The sequence below is a fragment of the Eptatretus burgeri genome, chromosome 1 (assembly GCF_056783735.1).
Source record: "Eptatretus burgeri isolate ZD-2024b chromosome 1, Ebu_testis_v1, whole genome shotgun sequence".
NCBI lineage: Eukaryota > Metazoa > Chordata > Myxini > Myxiniformes > Myxinidae > Eptatretus > Eptatretus burgeri.
Genome location: NC_140961.1, coordinates 127,754,005 through 127,770,120, shown reverse-complemented (window position 1 = coordinate 127,770,120; position 16,116 = coordinate 127,754,005). Strand labels below are relative to the sequence as shown.

Here is a 16,116-nt window from a genome sequence, read left to right as displayed (position 1 = left end):
TCATTGAAACACGAACAATTAAATGACTGAAACTTGGCCATGAAGTAGGGAAATACGAGGTGGGGGAAATGACACAGAAGGCAAGTAAAGTGTCTTTGGCAGAGTTTTACGATTCGTAACCAAAAGTGACGGACTTGGTGACGAGCCAAGTTACTTGAAGACCGAAAGGCAAAGTAATGTGTAAAGAAGCATTCTAAACATGTGTGTGCACATACAAGAGAAAACACATCTTTATATAATTAGACCTGCATACTTTTTGATATTAACATTGTCAAAAAGGAATTTTTTTTTTAAAGGATCGTGGAAAAGGTGTTGTGCAAAACATTTTCTGTACTCCAATCAAGATTGATGATACGCCCAAAAGAGAACACGTAATAATTATCCCCACACTTTTTGAAAAAAAAAAAAAAAAAAAAAAAAAAAGAGGAGGGGGGGGTATTGTAATCGGCTCTGTTCCTCTGTCTGTCACACTACCTCCTAAATGGTTGTGCAGAAAAGAGCAAACCTCACATGAACAGAAAATGGTGAAAAAGTGCCCAATCCATTGAGACCATACTCTGTGCAGAGCATCAGTGCTGCTGAAGCAGTCCCCTGGTCTATTGGACACAATCCTGGACAGGCCACTCCGATGCAGGATACTCGAACGGTTCAATCATCCGAGGAAGCTGGTACTCATTTAGTCGACCTTGGAAGGATGACTGGCTGAATCAACCCCACCTGGTATTAATTCAACCGTTGAGCGGGATCCTAAGCCCACCACCCTCACGATTCAACCCAACACCAGGTATGAAAGAGCGCCCTTGACCTCCTAAATGGTCGTGCATAAAAGAGCAAAATTTAGCGAGTAAACCAACTTTGGAGTTATGATCACCACATGGCAAGAAGGCAGCAGTGTCATTTTCTTGGCCCCACCCCCTGGGGTGGGATGAAAAGCCATAAAATGCAATTACAGGAACATTACATGACTTTTTTTGAAATGAAACTTTGTGTATGCAATCAGCATTTGGAGATGCACGACATGCGTAACGATTTTTTTTAATTTGACCCACGGTTCATGCCCCAGGGGGTAGAGACTTGGGTTCACAGGGTCATAATGAGAAAAAAAAGATTTAACTCAAAATTTGATAATGGGTCATTCCTGGTGGAACATTTTGCAATCTTTCAACTTCGCTTTAAGTGGGAAGTGTGGAGATTTGCGATGGCGCAGCATCAACGTCACTCAAGTATATTTTACACAAAACCGTCTCTACTCTCTCACGGCTCGCAGACAACGTGTGGCCCGAAATGGAGTTCCTTCATCCCTTCTTCCTGTCCAGGCAGCAGTTCCTCAAGGCAGTGTTCTGGGCCCTGTTCTTTTACTGATTTTCATCAATGATCTCTCCAACTCTCTGGAAAATCCTCTTTATCTCTTTGCTGACGACTCCACCCTCTGCCGTACCAGTTGTCATCCTTCACACCGGCAAGCAGTAGCTTCTTCACTCTCTGCAGATCTGGGTAAAATCACAAACTGGTCCAACACATGGAACATGTCTTTTAATCCGGACAAATCTCACACTCACGCAATGTCTCTCCGAAAGGACCATTTGGAAAAAGTTCAAGTGGGTGTGGCTCCGACAAGGGGTGTGGGATGCCCCTCGTACAAAAAGACACAACTAGACCATGATATCTAGCATTCTATTTGTGTCCAAGTTTCATCAAGATCGCATCAAACATCACAGAGCTATGCTCTGGAGAGCATCACAGACAGACAGACAGACACAACGAAAATAGTGGTCACTGCTGGCGCCCATGAACCAAAAAGCTATTAAATGCATTATAGAAGTTATCCATTTCCTCCAGGATTCTGCAATCCATACCAATCACGTTAAAATAATAATAAAAGTGTGCATTTGTGGTGAGCAAGTGAAGAAAGCAACAGAGCACAGCTGAAGTCGTCGTAGTCTTATTATTATTATTCTTCTTCTGTATGCAGCACAAGGTTGCAGGGTAGCATAATTGGCTGAGGGTTCAGATGTGCCTCTGATGCAGCACTCCGTCGGTAAGGGCAGGAATTTGTAATTTGTTCATGGTGCGGGCGATAACTCACCAAATCCTTGTGAAGGACATCATGAGATCCTTAACGTCCACAAACTAATGCCAGCAGACGGGACGCCCCTTTGATGTCCATCCGAGGGACGGCACACACATTGATGAATCACCCTGCCTGTGAAACACCGGGTTGACAGTTAATAGCTGGTTCTGGATTCGAACCCAGGCTCGACAGCTTCGAGGCGAGTGTGCGTACCTCCAGGCCATCCAGCCAGCCCCAATGAACAGTTAATTCAGAGGAAGAACCTGCTCGTAATAGGGGGTCAGGGTGTACGAGCTAGAAAAAATAAAACACTATTGCTGCTCCTTCTTGCCTCCCCCACCATCCCAAAGTTTACTTCTCCCACACCCAACCGACCAAAAGTTACAATGTTGCGTCAAGATAAAAAGCAGATGGTGCAACATATACAAAGGTCAAACAAAATCCTCTGCACACATGCTGGGTAAAATAACCTCAAAATACCACATTCAATCTTGCACAAAAGGATTGCATGAGCGGAACAGCTGCGCCCTCAGCCAATGATGCTACCCAACAGCTTTGTGCGACATGCAAAAGAAGAAGAAGAAAATTGATAAAACTGTAGTTGCATGTATACATCACCACCACATTACCTTCGATGAAACTACAATCCATTAATCTATTTTAATAGGTACAGGTGTGTAATACGAATGATGAAAATCTCTGGGGTGGAATCACTGTTTTGGTTTTTGTTGTTTTCTTTCCCCCCCCCCTATTTTCTGTGAAAGGTGCACCTTCCAAACAATAGGCTTAGAATTCAGAATGTTCAATAACTACTAGAACCTTGTTCCTCCTTATAAAGTCAAATATTTCAGAAATGCAAGAAGTGGCTAAACTACCCTGGATTCTCACACACATCAAATGGAGGAGGAGGAGGAGAAGAGACGACAGCAAACTGCTGAAACTCACAGACAAATTATTTGACATATCTCCCAACATGGAAATACTTCGCAAAGCAGAATAGAAAATCTCCATCTGCCGGCTCAATGAGCAATCCATCAGGTAAGGGAAGAAATCCATGGTTGCTGGATGTGCTTCACAAAGCCAAATGAAATAATCAAATGAATGTGAGTGAATATGGGCTCCAGCATCTTAAACTTGCAAATTCCACAAGATGCAGCACAGTTGACAGAAACAGTCTTTTTGAGAACTTTATGTATATTCTATGAACACAGATCTGTTGGATTGATACCCTTCCATTGTTGATATTAAAATAACTCACAAGTGGAAAGGTAGCAATGGCAGTTTTCAAATTAAAAGGGTGAAACGAGTAAAGGCAAATTAAATGCATCAACATGTTCGTTTCTCCCAAGTTGTGGGAAATACACCATCTGGTCTGGATTTAGACACAACTGAGAGCCTTTAGAAACTGATCACTATTCTTGCCTCAGAACTCCATTTCTGAGGCTTGTTTGTATTTCAGTTAAAGAACAGTTCTGCTCTGCATCCAAATCACTGCAACAAGTGTTTATTAACACCATACTGGGTGGTGGAATTACAGCGTCCGCTCCGAGTCTGGGCCGACTGGGTGGTGTAGTTAGAGTGTCTGCTCAGAGTCTGGGCCGACTGGGTGTAGTTAGAGCGTCCTCTCAGAGTCTGGGCTGACTGGGTGGTGTAGTTAGAGTGTCTGCTCAGAGTCTGGGCCGACTGGGTGTAGTTAGAGCGTCCTCTCAGAGTCTGGGCTGACTGGGTGGTGTAGTTAGAGTGTCTGCTCAGAGTCTGGGCCGACTGGGTGTAGTTAGAACGTCTTCTCAGAGTCTGGGCCGACTGGGTGTAGTTAGAGCATCCTCTCAGAGTCTGGGCTGACTGGGTGGTGTAGTTAGAGTGTCTGCTCAGAGTCTGGGCCGACTGGGTGGTGTAGTTAAAGCGTCCTTTCCGACTGGGTGGTGTAGTTAGAGCGTCCTTTCCGAATGGGTGGTGCAGTTAGAGTGTCTGCTCCGAGTCTGGGCCGACTGGGTGGTGTAGTTAGAGCGTCCTCTCAGAGTCTGGGCCGACTGGGTGGTGTAGTTAGAGCGTCCTCTCCGAGTCTGGGCCGACTGGGTGGTGTAGTTAGAGCGTCCTCTCCGAGTCTGGGCCGACTGGGTGGTGTAGTTAGAGCGTCCTTTCCGACTGGGTGGTGTAGTTAGAGTATCCGCTCAGAGTCTGGGCCGACTTGGTGTAGTCAGAGTGTCCTCTCCGAGTCTGCGAAATCAGTGGTTGGAATACGGACAACCAAACTTTCATAGTGCAGGCCTTTGACCTCCCGTGTCGAAATTCCTTGTAAAATGTAAAGGAACCAATATTATGATAGAGACCAGTAAACCAAATTCCTTTCGAAAACAACAAGCATTGCAAGCACATAATCCTTCAAACAGTTGAGGTTGTTGTCGCTTGTGCAGTCTTTTCAATGCGGGAGACGCAACGCATCTCCTGTTTAACAGGAGTTTGGGGGGGGGGTGGGGGGAGAGGGGTCTTACTCGTCAAATATCCAAGGTAAGAATCACGAATGGTCAAAGGCAGAAATGAATGAATAAATATTTAAAACATTTTAACGGGACAATGACCAAGCGATGATCAACCGTTGGATTGTCGACGACCTTCACTCCACGAACCCATCATTTCCGGACCCTTTTACCCGTCGCTGCGTCGTCGCCGACTGCACTTGGTAATCTGTAAGTACCGGGGGAGGAGCATCAAACAAACACTCGGGGCCTGCAGGTCGACTCGGGTCCGGAAACGGTCCGATCGGGCACCGCCCGTGGTCTGTCCGCGTCCACCGGCTACGCCGCACAATGTCGCCGAGTGAGGTGGCGCTGCTTACCGCAGCGTGGGCCCGATGCACGCCGTGTCGGTACTCTCAATTTCTCGCAGTATCCGTTCATGTTCCGCCGTTATCTCCAAACTTTCGGATTCCGCCATCTTGGCGCAAAACGCGTCGCTGGTCTTCCTTCCTTCCTTGAGATGTAACACAACTTGCACAGGCTGAGAACGCGGAGGAGTGATATATATTACACTAAGCAATGTTATACATAAATGACAGAATACACGTGAGACATCGTGTGAGTGAAAGAGTTCAGCAATCCTGAAGAGAACGCAAACCATACTTATACTAATTACACCGTCATGGCAATCATACAGTGAACAAAATTCCTTTTAACACACGAACGCTGCTCCTTTGTGCACATTATTATGCCCATTGTGAGGTGATGGGAGTTTGTTTTCCAACGTTCTAATCATTTATAATTTAGTTCTCATGGCTTCACGAGCTCGGCTCGACACACACACACACACACACACACACACACACACACACACACACACACACACACACACACACACACACACACACACACACACACACACACACACACTTTATATCCATATATTGGTGTGGGCTTCGTGGTTCGGGTGGTTTACTTGGGATTCCAGGATTCTGAGTTCAAATCCCATTCGGGTGTGTGAATTAATACCAGGTGGGGTTGACTCTGCCTGTCATCCTTCTATGGGAAGCAAGATGAGTGCTTGCTTGTTGGTATTCTATGTTGGAGTGGTGAACTATCCACGATTGTACTCAATAGCCAAGGAGACTGCTTCAGCAGCACCAACTAGAAGACCAGTGAACCCGTTGGGTTGCCGTTGTGACAGCGGTTGATAAAAATAATATTTTCAAAAAAAAATATAGCTCCAGCGAACTATACCGCCGAGGTTGTTTGCATTGATCAAATTCTCCCGAAGAGTACTTGACTGAATCGGGAATTGATTTTTTAAATAATTTTTCGTTTCCTGATTTGAACGAAACTTGATACTGCACACCGCAGGAGAATGGTAATTAAGGTGGCCCTAAAATTTTTGCACTATCGTGTACCGTTTTGGCTGTATTTCGGGAACATACATACATACATATTATATATATACATATTATATATACATATAATATATATATATATATATATATATATATATATATATATATATATATATATATATATATATATATATATATATATATATATATATAATGAAAGTCTTAGTCATACAGTATATTGATAGGGGGAACCACATCAGTGGCACAGCCATGCCTCCATAAAATGATACAGCCAAGCAGCCACAGGCTGCATGTGAAACAACAACAACACCAACACCAACAACAACCCCACCCAAATCCCTCCTAATTTCCAAATTTCTAGTTTTCCCTCCTGAGAATTTCCTTCTGTATGGATGTATCCATCTTGTCCACCCCATGCATCCTCTCCTGCCCCAAATTCCTCCACACACCCATTGTTTGTCCATCTCCCTCTATCTTGGCCTTCAACTCTGCTGTTGGTGTTTCCCCCTCTATGCTGTTCATTTTGTCCTGTTGCATCCTGATCCATTCAGTGTACTAGTACTAGCTCTTTCATGAGCCTCGACTATGTATACAAAAAAAGACAAAGCACACAAAGTACAATGAAACTCATTTTGTACTTCACGGTATGTGAATGGACATTCCTTTGTCCTCCATGTGTGCTCCAATGAATTTGGCCGCTGGGTCATGTGTGTGCAGAAATTGCTAACATCACTAAACACCCTCCACACGAGGACTAGTTTTTGATGGAGCACATCGAAGGTCATCTTGAAGGTGTAGATTTCCTCACACAGAAGGATGAGAATCTGGTCTCGCACAGCCATGTCGATAGAAACACCATCATGGTACTAACGACGAACAGCCAATCTTGCAACCACAGGATATTGTTTCAGGATATCAAACTAGAAGTCTGAGAGACTTTTCTCTTCAAAGATATCTCAGGCCGTAGTATCATTCTGGAGATGACAGAGATTCCGAGATAGCATCAGGTATCTCCATCCGGTCGGAAGATCAAAAAGGGGTTTCAAACTAGCTTCGCGTTCCAATCGGGAAGATCATTCAGGGAAATAGGACGTGAACTCTTCATTCAATGCAGTGAGATAGCTTTGAATGAGGATTTTCAAGAACTCTGGCAATCCTTCACATGATCGTCCATGTTTACTGATGACGTCAATCAGACCTTCTATCAGCCGGGGGTTTTAAGTAGCACACGCCCCTCTACTGGGGCCTTGCAAGCGGGATCACGTGGTCGGGACGTTGCAGTACGGGTAGCTGCCTGTTCGGCGAGCTGTGAATGTTCTCCAACTCGTTTGTTGTGCAGAGGCACAGCCCTTTATCTCAGGTACCTTTCCAAGGTATTTTCAGCTTCTTTTAGAAACTTTGTGAGCCATTTTAGGTTACAATCCTTATCTCACACACAATACACTTATTGATGCCCTGAACAGCGACGTTTCTCAGGGTGTCTGTGCATGCTTGCTGAGCATTCTGGGGCAGATTACGTCATTTTGAAAGTTGTGTATTTGCCAAATTCAGAGCTAAAGTGCAAGTTCGTGTTCCGATTCGTGTTCTACAGAATTCAAAATATGAAATCCAATTGAAATTTAGTCGTTCCTCGATTGAGCATAGAAATCGATTGCTTGACCGACAGGGAGAACCAATTGCTTAACAAAAGCCAAAAACACTGACACCCACTTGTTCTCACAATTAAGAATCCCCTTTCATGAAAAAAGTCAGATAAATGTACTCTCAAACTATCAATTTTCGACAAAAGTATATATTTTACAAAATTAGAAACACCCACTCTCTGGGTTCGCTGGATGGTCTACTCTGGAGGTACACACATTTGCTTCTAGGCTGTCTAACCTGGGTTTGAATCCCGACTCAGCTATAAACTGTCATCCTGGTGGTTCACAGGCAGGGTGATTCATCAGTGGGTGTGCTGTCCCCCAGATGGATGGTAAAAATAGAGGCTGTCCCCTCTAACACATTTTTAGGGGGTAGTCATATTAAAAATCTATCTTCTCCGATGGAATTGACTGAATGGAATGGGTTCTTCAATATTTGAATAGCAAAATGAATTATCTAAAACTGGTCATTGTCCGATTTTTCATTTTCATCCCAAGGTCAAGGTCACAAGGTCAAAAACTTAGAAAATTGCGAATTTTGACATAAAAATCATACGACCGCCCAAACTTTGAGAGCTAGGATGACAACATTTTTTCTGCATAATCCATAGTTCCTCCTCCATCCCCTCCCTTACCTCAAATGGCCGCACTGCTGACACCCCACGTGAAAAGTCTGAATGCCTAAACTCGGTGTTTGCATCTAAATCTTGTGTCCGAAACTTATCGCTTTCTCTACCCACCTTACCCAGTCGCACCCAACTGTCCCTGGACTGTGTCCTTTTCTTCTGAGAAGGTGGAGAACTTGCTGTGAAACCTCAACTCAGATTCTGCAACCGGTCCAGACGCCATCAGCCCACGTGTCCTAAAAACCTGCTCCCCAGCTCTTGCTCTCCGTCTCTCTGTTCTGTTCACCCTCTCATTTGCTCAAGGTCATCTGCCATCTGCTTGGAAATCAGCAAACATTACCACTCTGCATCAAAAAGGTGCAAAACCAGATCCCTGCAACTACAGACCAATCAGCCTTCTCCCAATCATCGGCAAGGTAATGGAATCCATCATCACTTCAGACATTATATCCTTCCTCTTCAACAATGGCTTGATTTCCGATATACATATATATATATATATATATATATATATATATATATATATATATATATATATATATATATATATATATATTTTTTTTTATATATTGTTGTGGATTCTCGCCACTCCGGCGTGCGGGCGACTGCTTTTAGCTAATGGCGGCCGTGCGCCCACCGACCGTGGCAATCCAGTCGTAGCTTTCTAGATCAACGCCGAAATCCCGCTACGGGTGTGTTTTTGAGCACACCACAACCTTGTCGATGCCCTGCCCGCGCTACAGGGTCGATCGCCGAATTGTCGATTTACCTAATTATTCGCGCGGGCAGACTACCAAGAGGTTGTACCTCAACGGGACCTGCTCGGAAACGAGGCGCTTAAGCAGCTCGCTCCGTTTGTGATTGCCGATCGGTGTATTATCGCCAAGCCCCGTTGGACACGATTAGCTTATCGGTGTTAAAAACCAGATATTTATTCCGAACGCAACCACGGCAGCTCAATGGAGGAAGGGACGCAACGAGCAGGTGAATATTCAAACAATGACATTTATTTGTAATGCACACACGTATGCAGTCAATGAAGCAATGGGGGTAAGGGACAGGACACGAGCAAAAAGTCCTACAGCCGTTGTCTATTTACTACGTACATGCACTTAACAATTCTACTTATTGGACAAGGCACCACAGACTTCTATGCAAAAACCCAGGAAAGAAAAGACAGAACAGGGCCCATAGGCCTTTAATGTTTTGCGGAGCTGTGAAGACTGCAGGAGCTCCGCGAGACCGTGCAGGTTACCTGCCACCCTCGTGGTGACTCGCTGGACCTTGGTTCGGCGACCCTCGGTGTGTCTCGTCATCAACACGGCAGCTGGTGTATTGGCAGCTCAGTTGGTCCAGGCCTAGCCATGCGGCCGGGATGATCGGGCCTAGCCGACGACGCCTCAGAGGAGCGAACGGGCCTCGCTCTTTCAGAGTTGATGCTCTTTCAAGAGCCCGCCCACTCCTCCGCATCGCTCGGACCGTCCCGGGGCCCGATCACCTCGGACCGTTATGTCGCTGGCTGGCGACTTCTCTCTGGCTGCCTCCACCGACCCACAATTCTGCACAGCACTGCAGGCTTGGCTGCTCTCCAGGCTCCAAACTCCACTCAACCCCAACCTCAACTCCTACTCGACTCTTCACCGCAGAGCTCCATCCTCAACTCCTACTCGGCGTCTCGGTTCGGCCTTTTATCGGGTTCGGGCAGGGGGGGGTGGGGGGTGGTGTTTGGTCTTTCACCTCCGACCTTTCATCCCCCCGGGCTCTGCCCCTTTTGTCATTTTGATCTGATCTTGCCGTGGAACGCGGATGTGGTAGAAATTACCCTCACAACGCGGTTTTGTTTGAAAACACCCTGCCGCTCGTTCGTGGACGCCGTTGCTGGCGGAAAGATGGCGGCGCTTGTGGGGATGAAGGTGAGGAGATGTTGTTTGTTTTAAAATAGCGATCACAAAATAATAACGGCAAACTCAAAGATGCACAGCCCGGTTCATGAATAAATCCCGTTAGACATCGGTGGGGAAATCTAATCTGGACACACACTTATCGACATGACTGATTTTCGGGGAACCTGAATGGTGATCTGTCAATTTCCACAACCGTAACACTACCCCCTCCCCTTTTTGCAGAGGTGGCATCCCCTAAAATCTGGGGAGTGCCCTCTCTGGCTACTCCCCCTCGATGCTCACATGGCAGGCTTGCGCCACGGGCCCCTTTCCCCGGGTGCCCGTGCCCACATGGCTATTGGCACGACGGGCCCCACACCGTGCGGGCCCACCCGTGCCCACGATTCTATCCCGGCCCCTCTTGGGCCCTTGGCCTACCTACCCGGTGCCCACTAAGCGATACTCATCATTCGCAGCCACACTCCCAGCCTATCAACAGGACTCCTGCACCCCTCCAAATGGGTTTCGAGCCTACATTCGCACCAATAGCAAAACGACCTCCATTTTGTCAATTTGACTAACCCACTATCTGACTTTACTCTGACCCTGGGGTCCCGTCCGCGGTGGGTGGGTCCCTTGGAATCACTCCTCCCCCCAATCACTTATCGCACCATGCATACCACATTCGCTCCATACACTCAGGCCCGCTGGCCCTCACTCACTCAACACATTTGTTTCTCAACTCACATCGCTGAACACTGCCATTCTACTCACTAAATCCCCGAACTACCTCGTGCTCCCTCATCATCCCTTATACTACAGCACATCCTTTTACTCTACGTAGCTAAGCTACATCCCCTCTACACATCCAAAGTCTGTCCTTGTCCTCAAAATCCATGGTTCCCATTTCCTAAATCTAAACTGAAATCCCTCTAACTAATCCATTCCACGGGCTTCATGAGGACTTGTCCCTGCCCCATTAAGCGGGTCTAACTAACACTAACCCTTCCCCCTATCTAGTTGTGTTCCTGTGCCCAAAGCAAGGGGGTCTTTGACCCCCTGCCCAGGGCTCCTGTTTCCTCGAAGTGGCGAGGCTTGCTTTTCTATCTTTGCACACCAGCGCGGCAACTCACAACCTGCACTCTTTCCCTGTGACGTCATGGCAGCTGCTCGCGCTTCGCGTTCCTCATCCCTCTTGGACGGTAACATCCGGCAGGGATTTCCCCTCCTGCCGGATTCCAACCATACGTGCCGCCACGACGTCACCCTGCACATCCCAAGCAAGCCTCGCGTTTCGAGGGGTTCCCCACGCGAGCACATGTTTACATACACGCTCGCCTGGAGAACCCATCCGATCCAAATTCGTATTTCCAGCCTAGCTTCTGTCTGTCCGCGGGATCGGCTTGTATCCACCACGGGCATTTCCGGACCGGATTTCACTCGCGCAGGCACGCATGTGGTGGCCTCGTGCGAAGCACAGCACGGACCCCGCGCGCGCTGCTGTGCGAATCCGGCACGGTCACCAAAACAGCAACGGCCGCTACACGGCCCTTGTCTCTTGTCTGGCGCCGTCTTCATCGCCATTCAACACCCGCACTCCCACGTGCCATGACGCTCACACACCTCACCATGACACTCTCACTCGGACATGCGGTTGCGTGTTCTCGCATACCAACCATCATCTCCCTTACATACAGCGACCTCACACACGCTGTTTCTCTCACACACGGCCTTTCACCCACGCTATGCGTGCATTTCAACACGCAATCCGCAACACTCAGAAACACACACCAAAAACAATCACGCTGGGGATTCGCACCACTACAAGCGCTCCCAGAGCCTCCATACCCCCCAAGCTCCACGTGTACCAGTTCACAGCACTCGCCCCCTCTAACTCGCAAAGCTCACCTGGTCGCGATCTGCTTCGAGGGGGCATATTCCCTCCTCTCGTTCCTGAAGAAGGCTCTCCTGCTGCTTGCACCGGGTCACGACACATTCCCCAAGCTCCCTTTCATTGTCCCTCACTAACTGCATGTGTGTGTGCTCTTCTTTGGTTTCGTCTTTATCGTGTAGTTTCTCCTCGACCGTTTCTATCTCTCGCGTTTCTTGTGTTTTTATTTCCGTTGTCTTCTTAATTATTTCCCTCGTCTCTATGTGTCTCGTACACGTCTCAGTCACCCCATTTAATTTTTCCGTCGTCGTCACTGTCACTATGCGAATGCGGCATGGTCACCAAAACAGCTACGGCCGCTACACGGCCCTTGTCTCTTGTCTGGAGAGGAAAGGCAGTGGTGAATCGGCCGGGAGAGAAAATTGAACCTGAGGGTCGAGTCTGCCATCGGCCGAGAAAGAAAAGGTGCAACTGAGAAATGACTGGTGGGACTTGTAATCTGCTGTGTAGGGGACGGCTGTGTCTGTCTGCGATCTGCTTCATGAAGGAGGCAGGAGAAACGACTTGAGGCTGCCTGCACGTCGAGTGGGTGATCGACTTTCATGAGAAGGTCCTCGACACGTTTGTCGACCCGCCTGCCGATCCCCCTGCCGGATCCCAAACACCTCGATTTGGCCTTGTCTGGTGAACAGGCCAGGCCTGGATCTGTGTGCTGGACCTTGTGAAAAGCCAGCTGGAGCATACCACAGTAGATCTTTCGCTCTGGTGCAGTCGACCTCGCGGGATCTGAATGCGCGGGAATGCATGCTTGAGCTCTGCGACAAAAGAGGGAGCGCCATTTTGCCACGCGGCATGTTCGAGCTGGAGGCTCGAATCCATGGACATCGGCTTGTTACGAGCGACATTCGTGCTTTTGACACTTTCCTCTCGTCCATGAAACATCACCAAGTACTCTGTCTTGTCTGCATGCTGTCTGTCTGTCTTGTCTGCATGTTGTTTAAGGCATATCTCGGTAGGGACCCCCTCAAAACCTGTAATCCGTAGTTCCCTAGTTATGAACGGGTAAAAGATTGTTAATAAAAACATTGTCGTGAATATTTTGCTTGTGTTGTGTTCCCCGATATTCCCCAATAAATCTGGTTGGTTCATATGAAGTTGCCGCTCTGGATTAATTTGTGTCGCGTCGAGGAACGATCCGTTCGATTGGTATACAAAACCAAAATGGTTACAGACTTGCAGAAAACGCTCGGCATATGACAAAACCAGTCTGTAACCGGGGTTCTATTTCCCCAACTGGTAAGGTCCAGGATTACATTGGTATCGCAATTGAAGACGCGTGACCCAAGGCCTGTGCCAAGCCAGCCGGCGTGAAAACCCCGGAGACGGCCAGAGTGGGTTGAGAATCCCTCCGTCACTGAATCCTTAACAATATATATATATATATATATATATATATATATATATATATATATATATATATATATATATATATATATATATATATATATATATATATATATATTGTTGTGGTTACCAAATTCGCAAAACACCATTCAGGTCCCTTAGGTGAGATATCTCGGTAAGTATATGTGTAGTTAGGCCCAAACCCGTTGTCTAGAGGGAATAAATGTCATTCATGAGGGCTGCGACTCTTCAGAATAGCCGTTTTTCTTTTACTATCTTTATTTTGGACCAACCGCCATTATTACCACCACCAACCACGTCTCAACAGCCATCACAACAACAACCACCAACCACAACGCCGCTTCACCACAACCGCCACGACCTTTACCGTCACAACTCGCCACCATCGCATCACCGTCATCTCGCGCCACTCGTGGGCACCGATGCTGGACTCGTGTAGAGCGCGCACCGAGCAGCGTGTTCAAAAGCATCGCGGACTTTCCGCAGAAAAACGGATCAAAACGACTCACGCCCACTTTTGTTCCGTCCAATCGGTGAGCGAGGGGCGATTTGGCCCCGCCTCCAGGGCGTTGGAGGGCGGTCGCTATATGCAAATTCATGGATCAAAAAGCATTCACGCCCACTTTTCCTCGGGCCAATGGGGAGCCAGCAAGAGAGGTGAAAGGTCGGAGGCAGAGGGTCAAAGATGAAGGAGCGAGGCCACGGGGGATATAAGGGGCCGCGTTCGTCAGAAGAGTAGAGTTCGAGGAGGAAGAGTTCAGTTCGCAGGAGGAAGAGTTGAGTTCAGTTCGCAGGAGGAAGAGTTGAGTTGGAAGCGGAGGAAGAGTTGAGTTGAAGCGTCAGTTCAGTGCAGTTGGGAGTTCGCAGAGTCGGAGTGAAGAGGACGGAGCTGTGGAGAGGCGGCGGCGGCGAAGGCGGTTGAGGGGGTGCTCGCGTCGGATTCGGGGAACTGCGGAGAGAAAGGCCGGCGGCGCGACCGAGGTCGTGGTGGAGACGCTCGTCGCGGGACCCGCGATTTTGTGAAATCCTCCTTTCCCCGAGCATCAGCAACCCCCTCCTGTTTCCCCCCGCACTGAGATAGTGCGACAAAAGGGGGCCCCCTTCCCACCCCCTACCAGACACTGTCCGCCAGGCCCGCGGAGTTGAGGCACCACTGCCGCTCCGCGTCTCATCATCAGACGGGTAGGCCCGACACGGTCTCGGCCCCAGGCCCGCCTACCCCCTCATCCTGGAGGGTGGTTCTCTTTTCTTTTGCTTTGGGAATGTGTGTTGTCGGCGCCGTCTGTGAAGTAAAATTGTACAAGTGTTGCCGTGTGCTCGCGTAGTCGGTATTAGATCTGCATTGTCGCATTTGCTTTTTGTCTTCTTCTTTTCCATGTGCTTTTGGTGGAATTGTATATGTGTGCTTTCCGTGTGCCGCGAAATAAATGTGCTTATTGTTGAACTGTTTTCCCGCTTCGCTTCGTCATTTCTTTCATTGAATCCTCATCTTGCTTCACGTAAAGGGTTGGTCGTGGGTTAAGACGCCCGATAATTAATCGAACCGTCGAGGTCGACGAATAACACCGCTCGGTTATCCCGATAGTACGGAACGGGTCGCTTAAGTGGCCCGTGTCCGAAGTCGACCTGCGGCGAGGTGCGATCGCCCGGTCTACCCTCCGTGTGGGTACTTAGGTAGGTCGAATTTGGCGAGCAACCCTATCCCACGCGGGGGCCGATTGGCTCGATCGCGGTGAGACCGAAAGGTCCACCCGTGACTGGTTCCCGGCGTTAGTCCGAGAGGGTCACGACTGGATTGTCCGTCCAGTGGGCGACGTGCCGCGATTCGAGTTACGTGGCCGTTCGCACGCCGGCGGGCGCGAATCCGCGACACTGGTGTCAGGAGTGGGATATAAGCCCATCGCCCTCCTCACGGCACTGGTAACGGAGAACGGGAAAACGGGCTCTCCTGTCTCCAGCTAAATTCACGGGAATCGGTCCAGGGGTGAGAGAAGCGACCCCCGATTCCCTCCAAATTACGAGCGAGCTAAATTAACCCTTTCAGAGAAGCAAGATGGCGTCTCAAGGCGAGCGGGAGCCGGGGGTATTAGAAATGGATGTAGAATGTGTAGAATCCATGGCTCAGGATGAAATCCCCGTGCAGGAAATGTTGGTTGTACAGGAAAACGAACTCGCCCAACTGAACCCAGAGCCCGAAATAGGTGCGGCAGCGGCCGCGGTGTATGACACCTCCCCTCCCCCTCTCCACCAAAACCTCCCGATTCTTGCCGAATCGGCTCACCCAAGCGCACCCGACATGGCCCAGCTATACGCCATGCTGGCGGCAATGACAGCAAGGATGGATGCAAATACAAATGAAATGAAAAACGAAATGAAAAACGAAATGAAAGGCATGAACGAAAAGATGGATACAAATACAAATGAAATGAAAAACGAAATGAAAGGCATGAACGAAAAGATGGATACAAATACAAATGAAATGAAAAACGAAATGAACAAGCAAATAAACGGAATGGAAGCAAACATGAAGGAAGAAACGAAAAAGCTCCGGGGGGAGACGCAGAACATGGGCCGATGCCTGCAGGCGGGCATGAAGGCCGTGATCAGGGAACTGGGAATGGCGACTCCACGTGTGGGAGCAAACGAGCTGGAAGGGGGTGCAACGGCTGTCGGGCCCGCGGTGGAGGCGGGTGAAAAAATAATTCGGGGGGCGTGTTGGGCGAGGGTCGTGACAGA

At 48.4% G+C, this 16,116-nt stretch overlaps 1 protein-coding gene across 11 annotated transcripts in view; it reads right to left on the bottom strand.

The window, feature by feature from the left end:
- Nucleotides 1-5,067, bottom strand: part of LOC147035384 (exocyst complex component 6B-like) — a 290,908-nt gene extending 285,841 nt beyond the window's left edge. For 9 of the 11 annotated variants that reach the window (XM_085897305.1, XM_085897314.1, XM_085897321.1 and 6 more), the window contains exon 1: nucleotides 4,908-5,067. In XM_085897305.1, coding sequence (XP_085753431.1) covers nucleotides 4,908-5,005 — 98 coding nt within the window. In that variant the 5' untranslated portion in view covers nucleotides 5,006-5,067. Of the gene's footprint in view, nucleotides 1-2,086; nucleotides 2,204-4,721; nucleotides 4,856-4,907 lie in introns of those variants that run through there. The other 2 variants (XM_085897377.1, XM_085897357.1) reach the window with 2 other exon arrangements.
- Nucleotides 5,068-16,116: the final 11,049 nt, after the last annotated feature.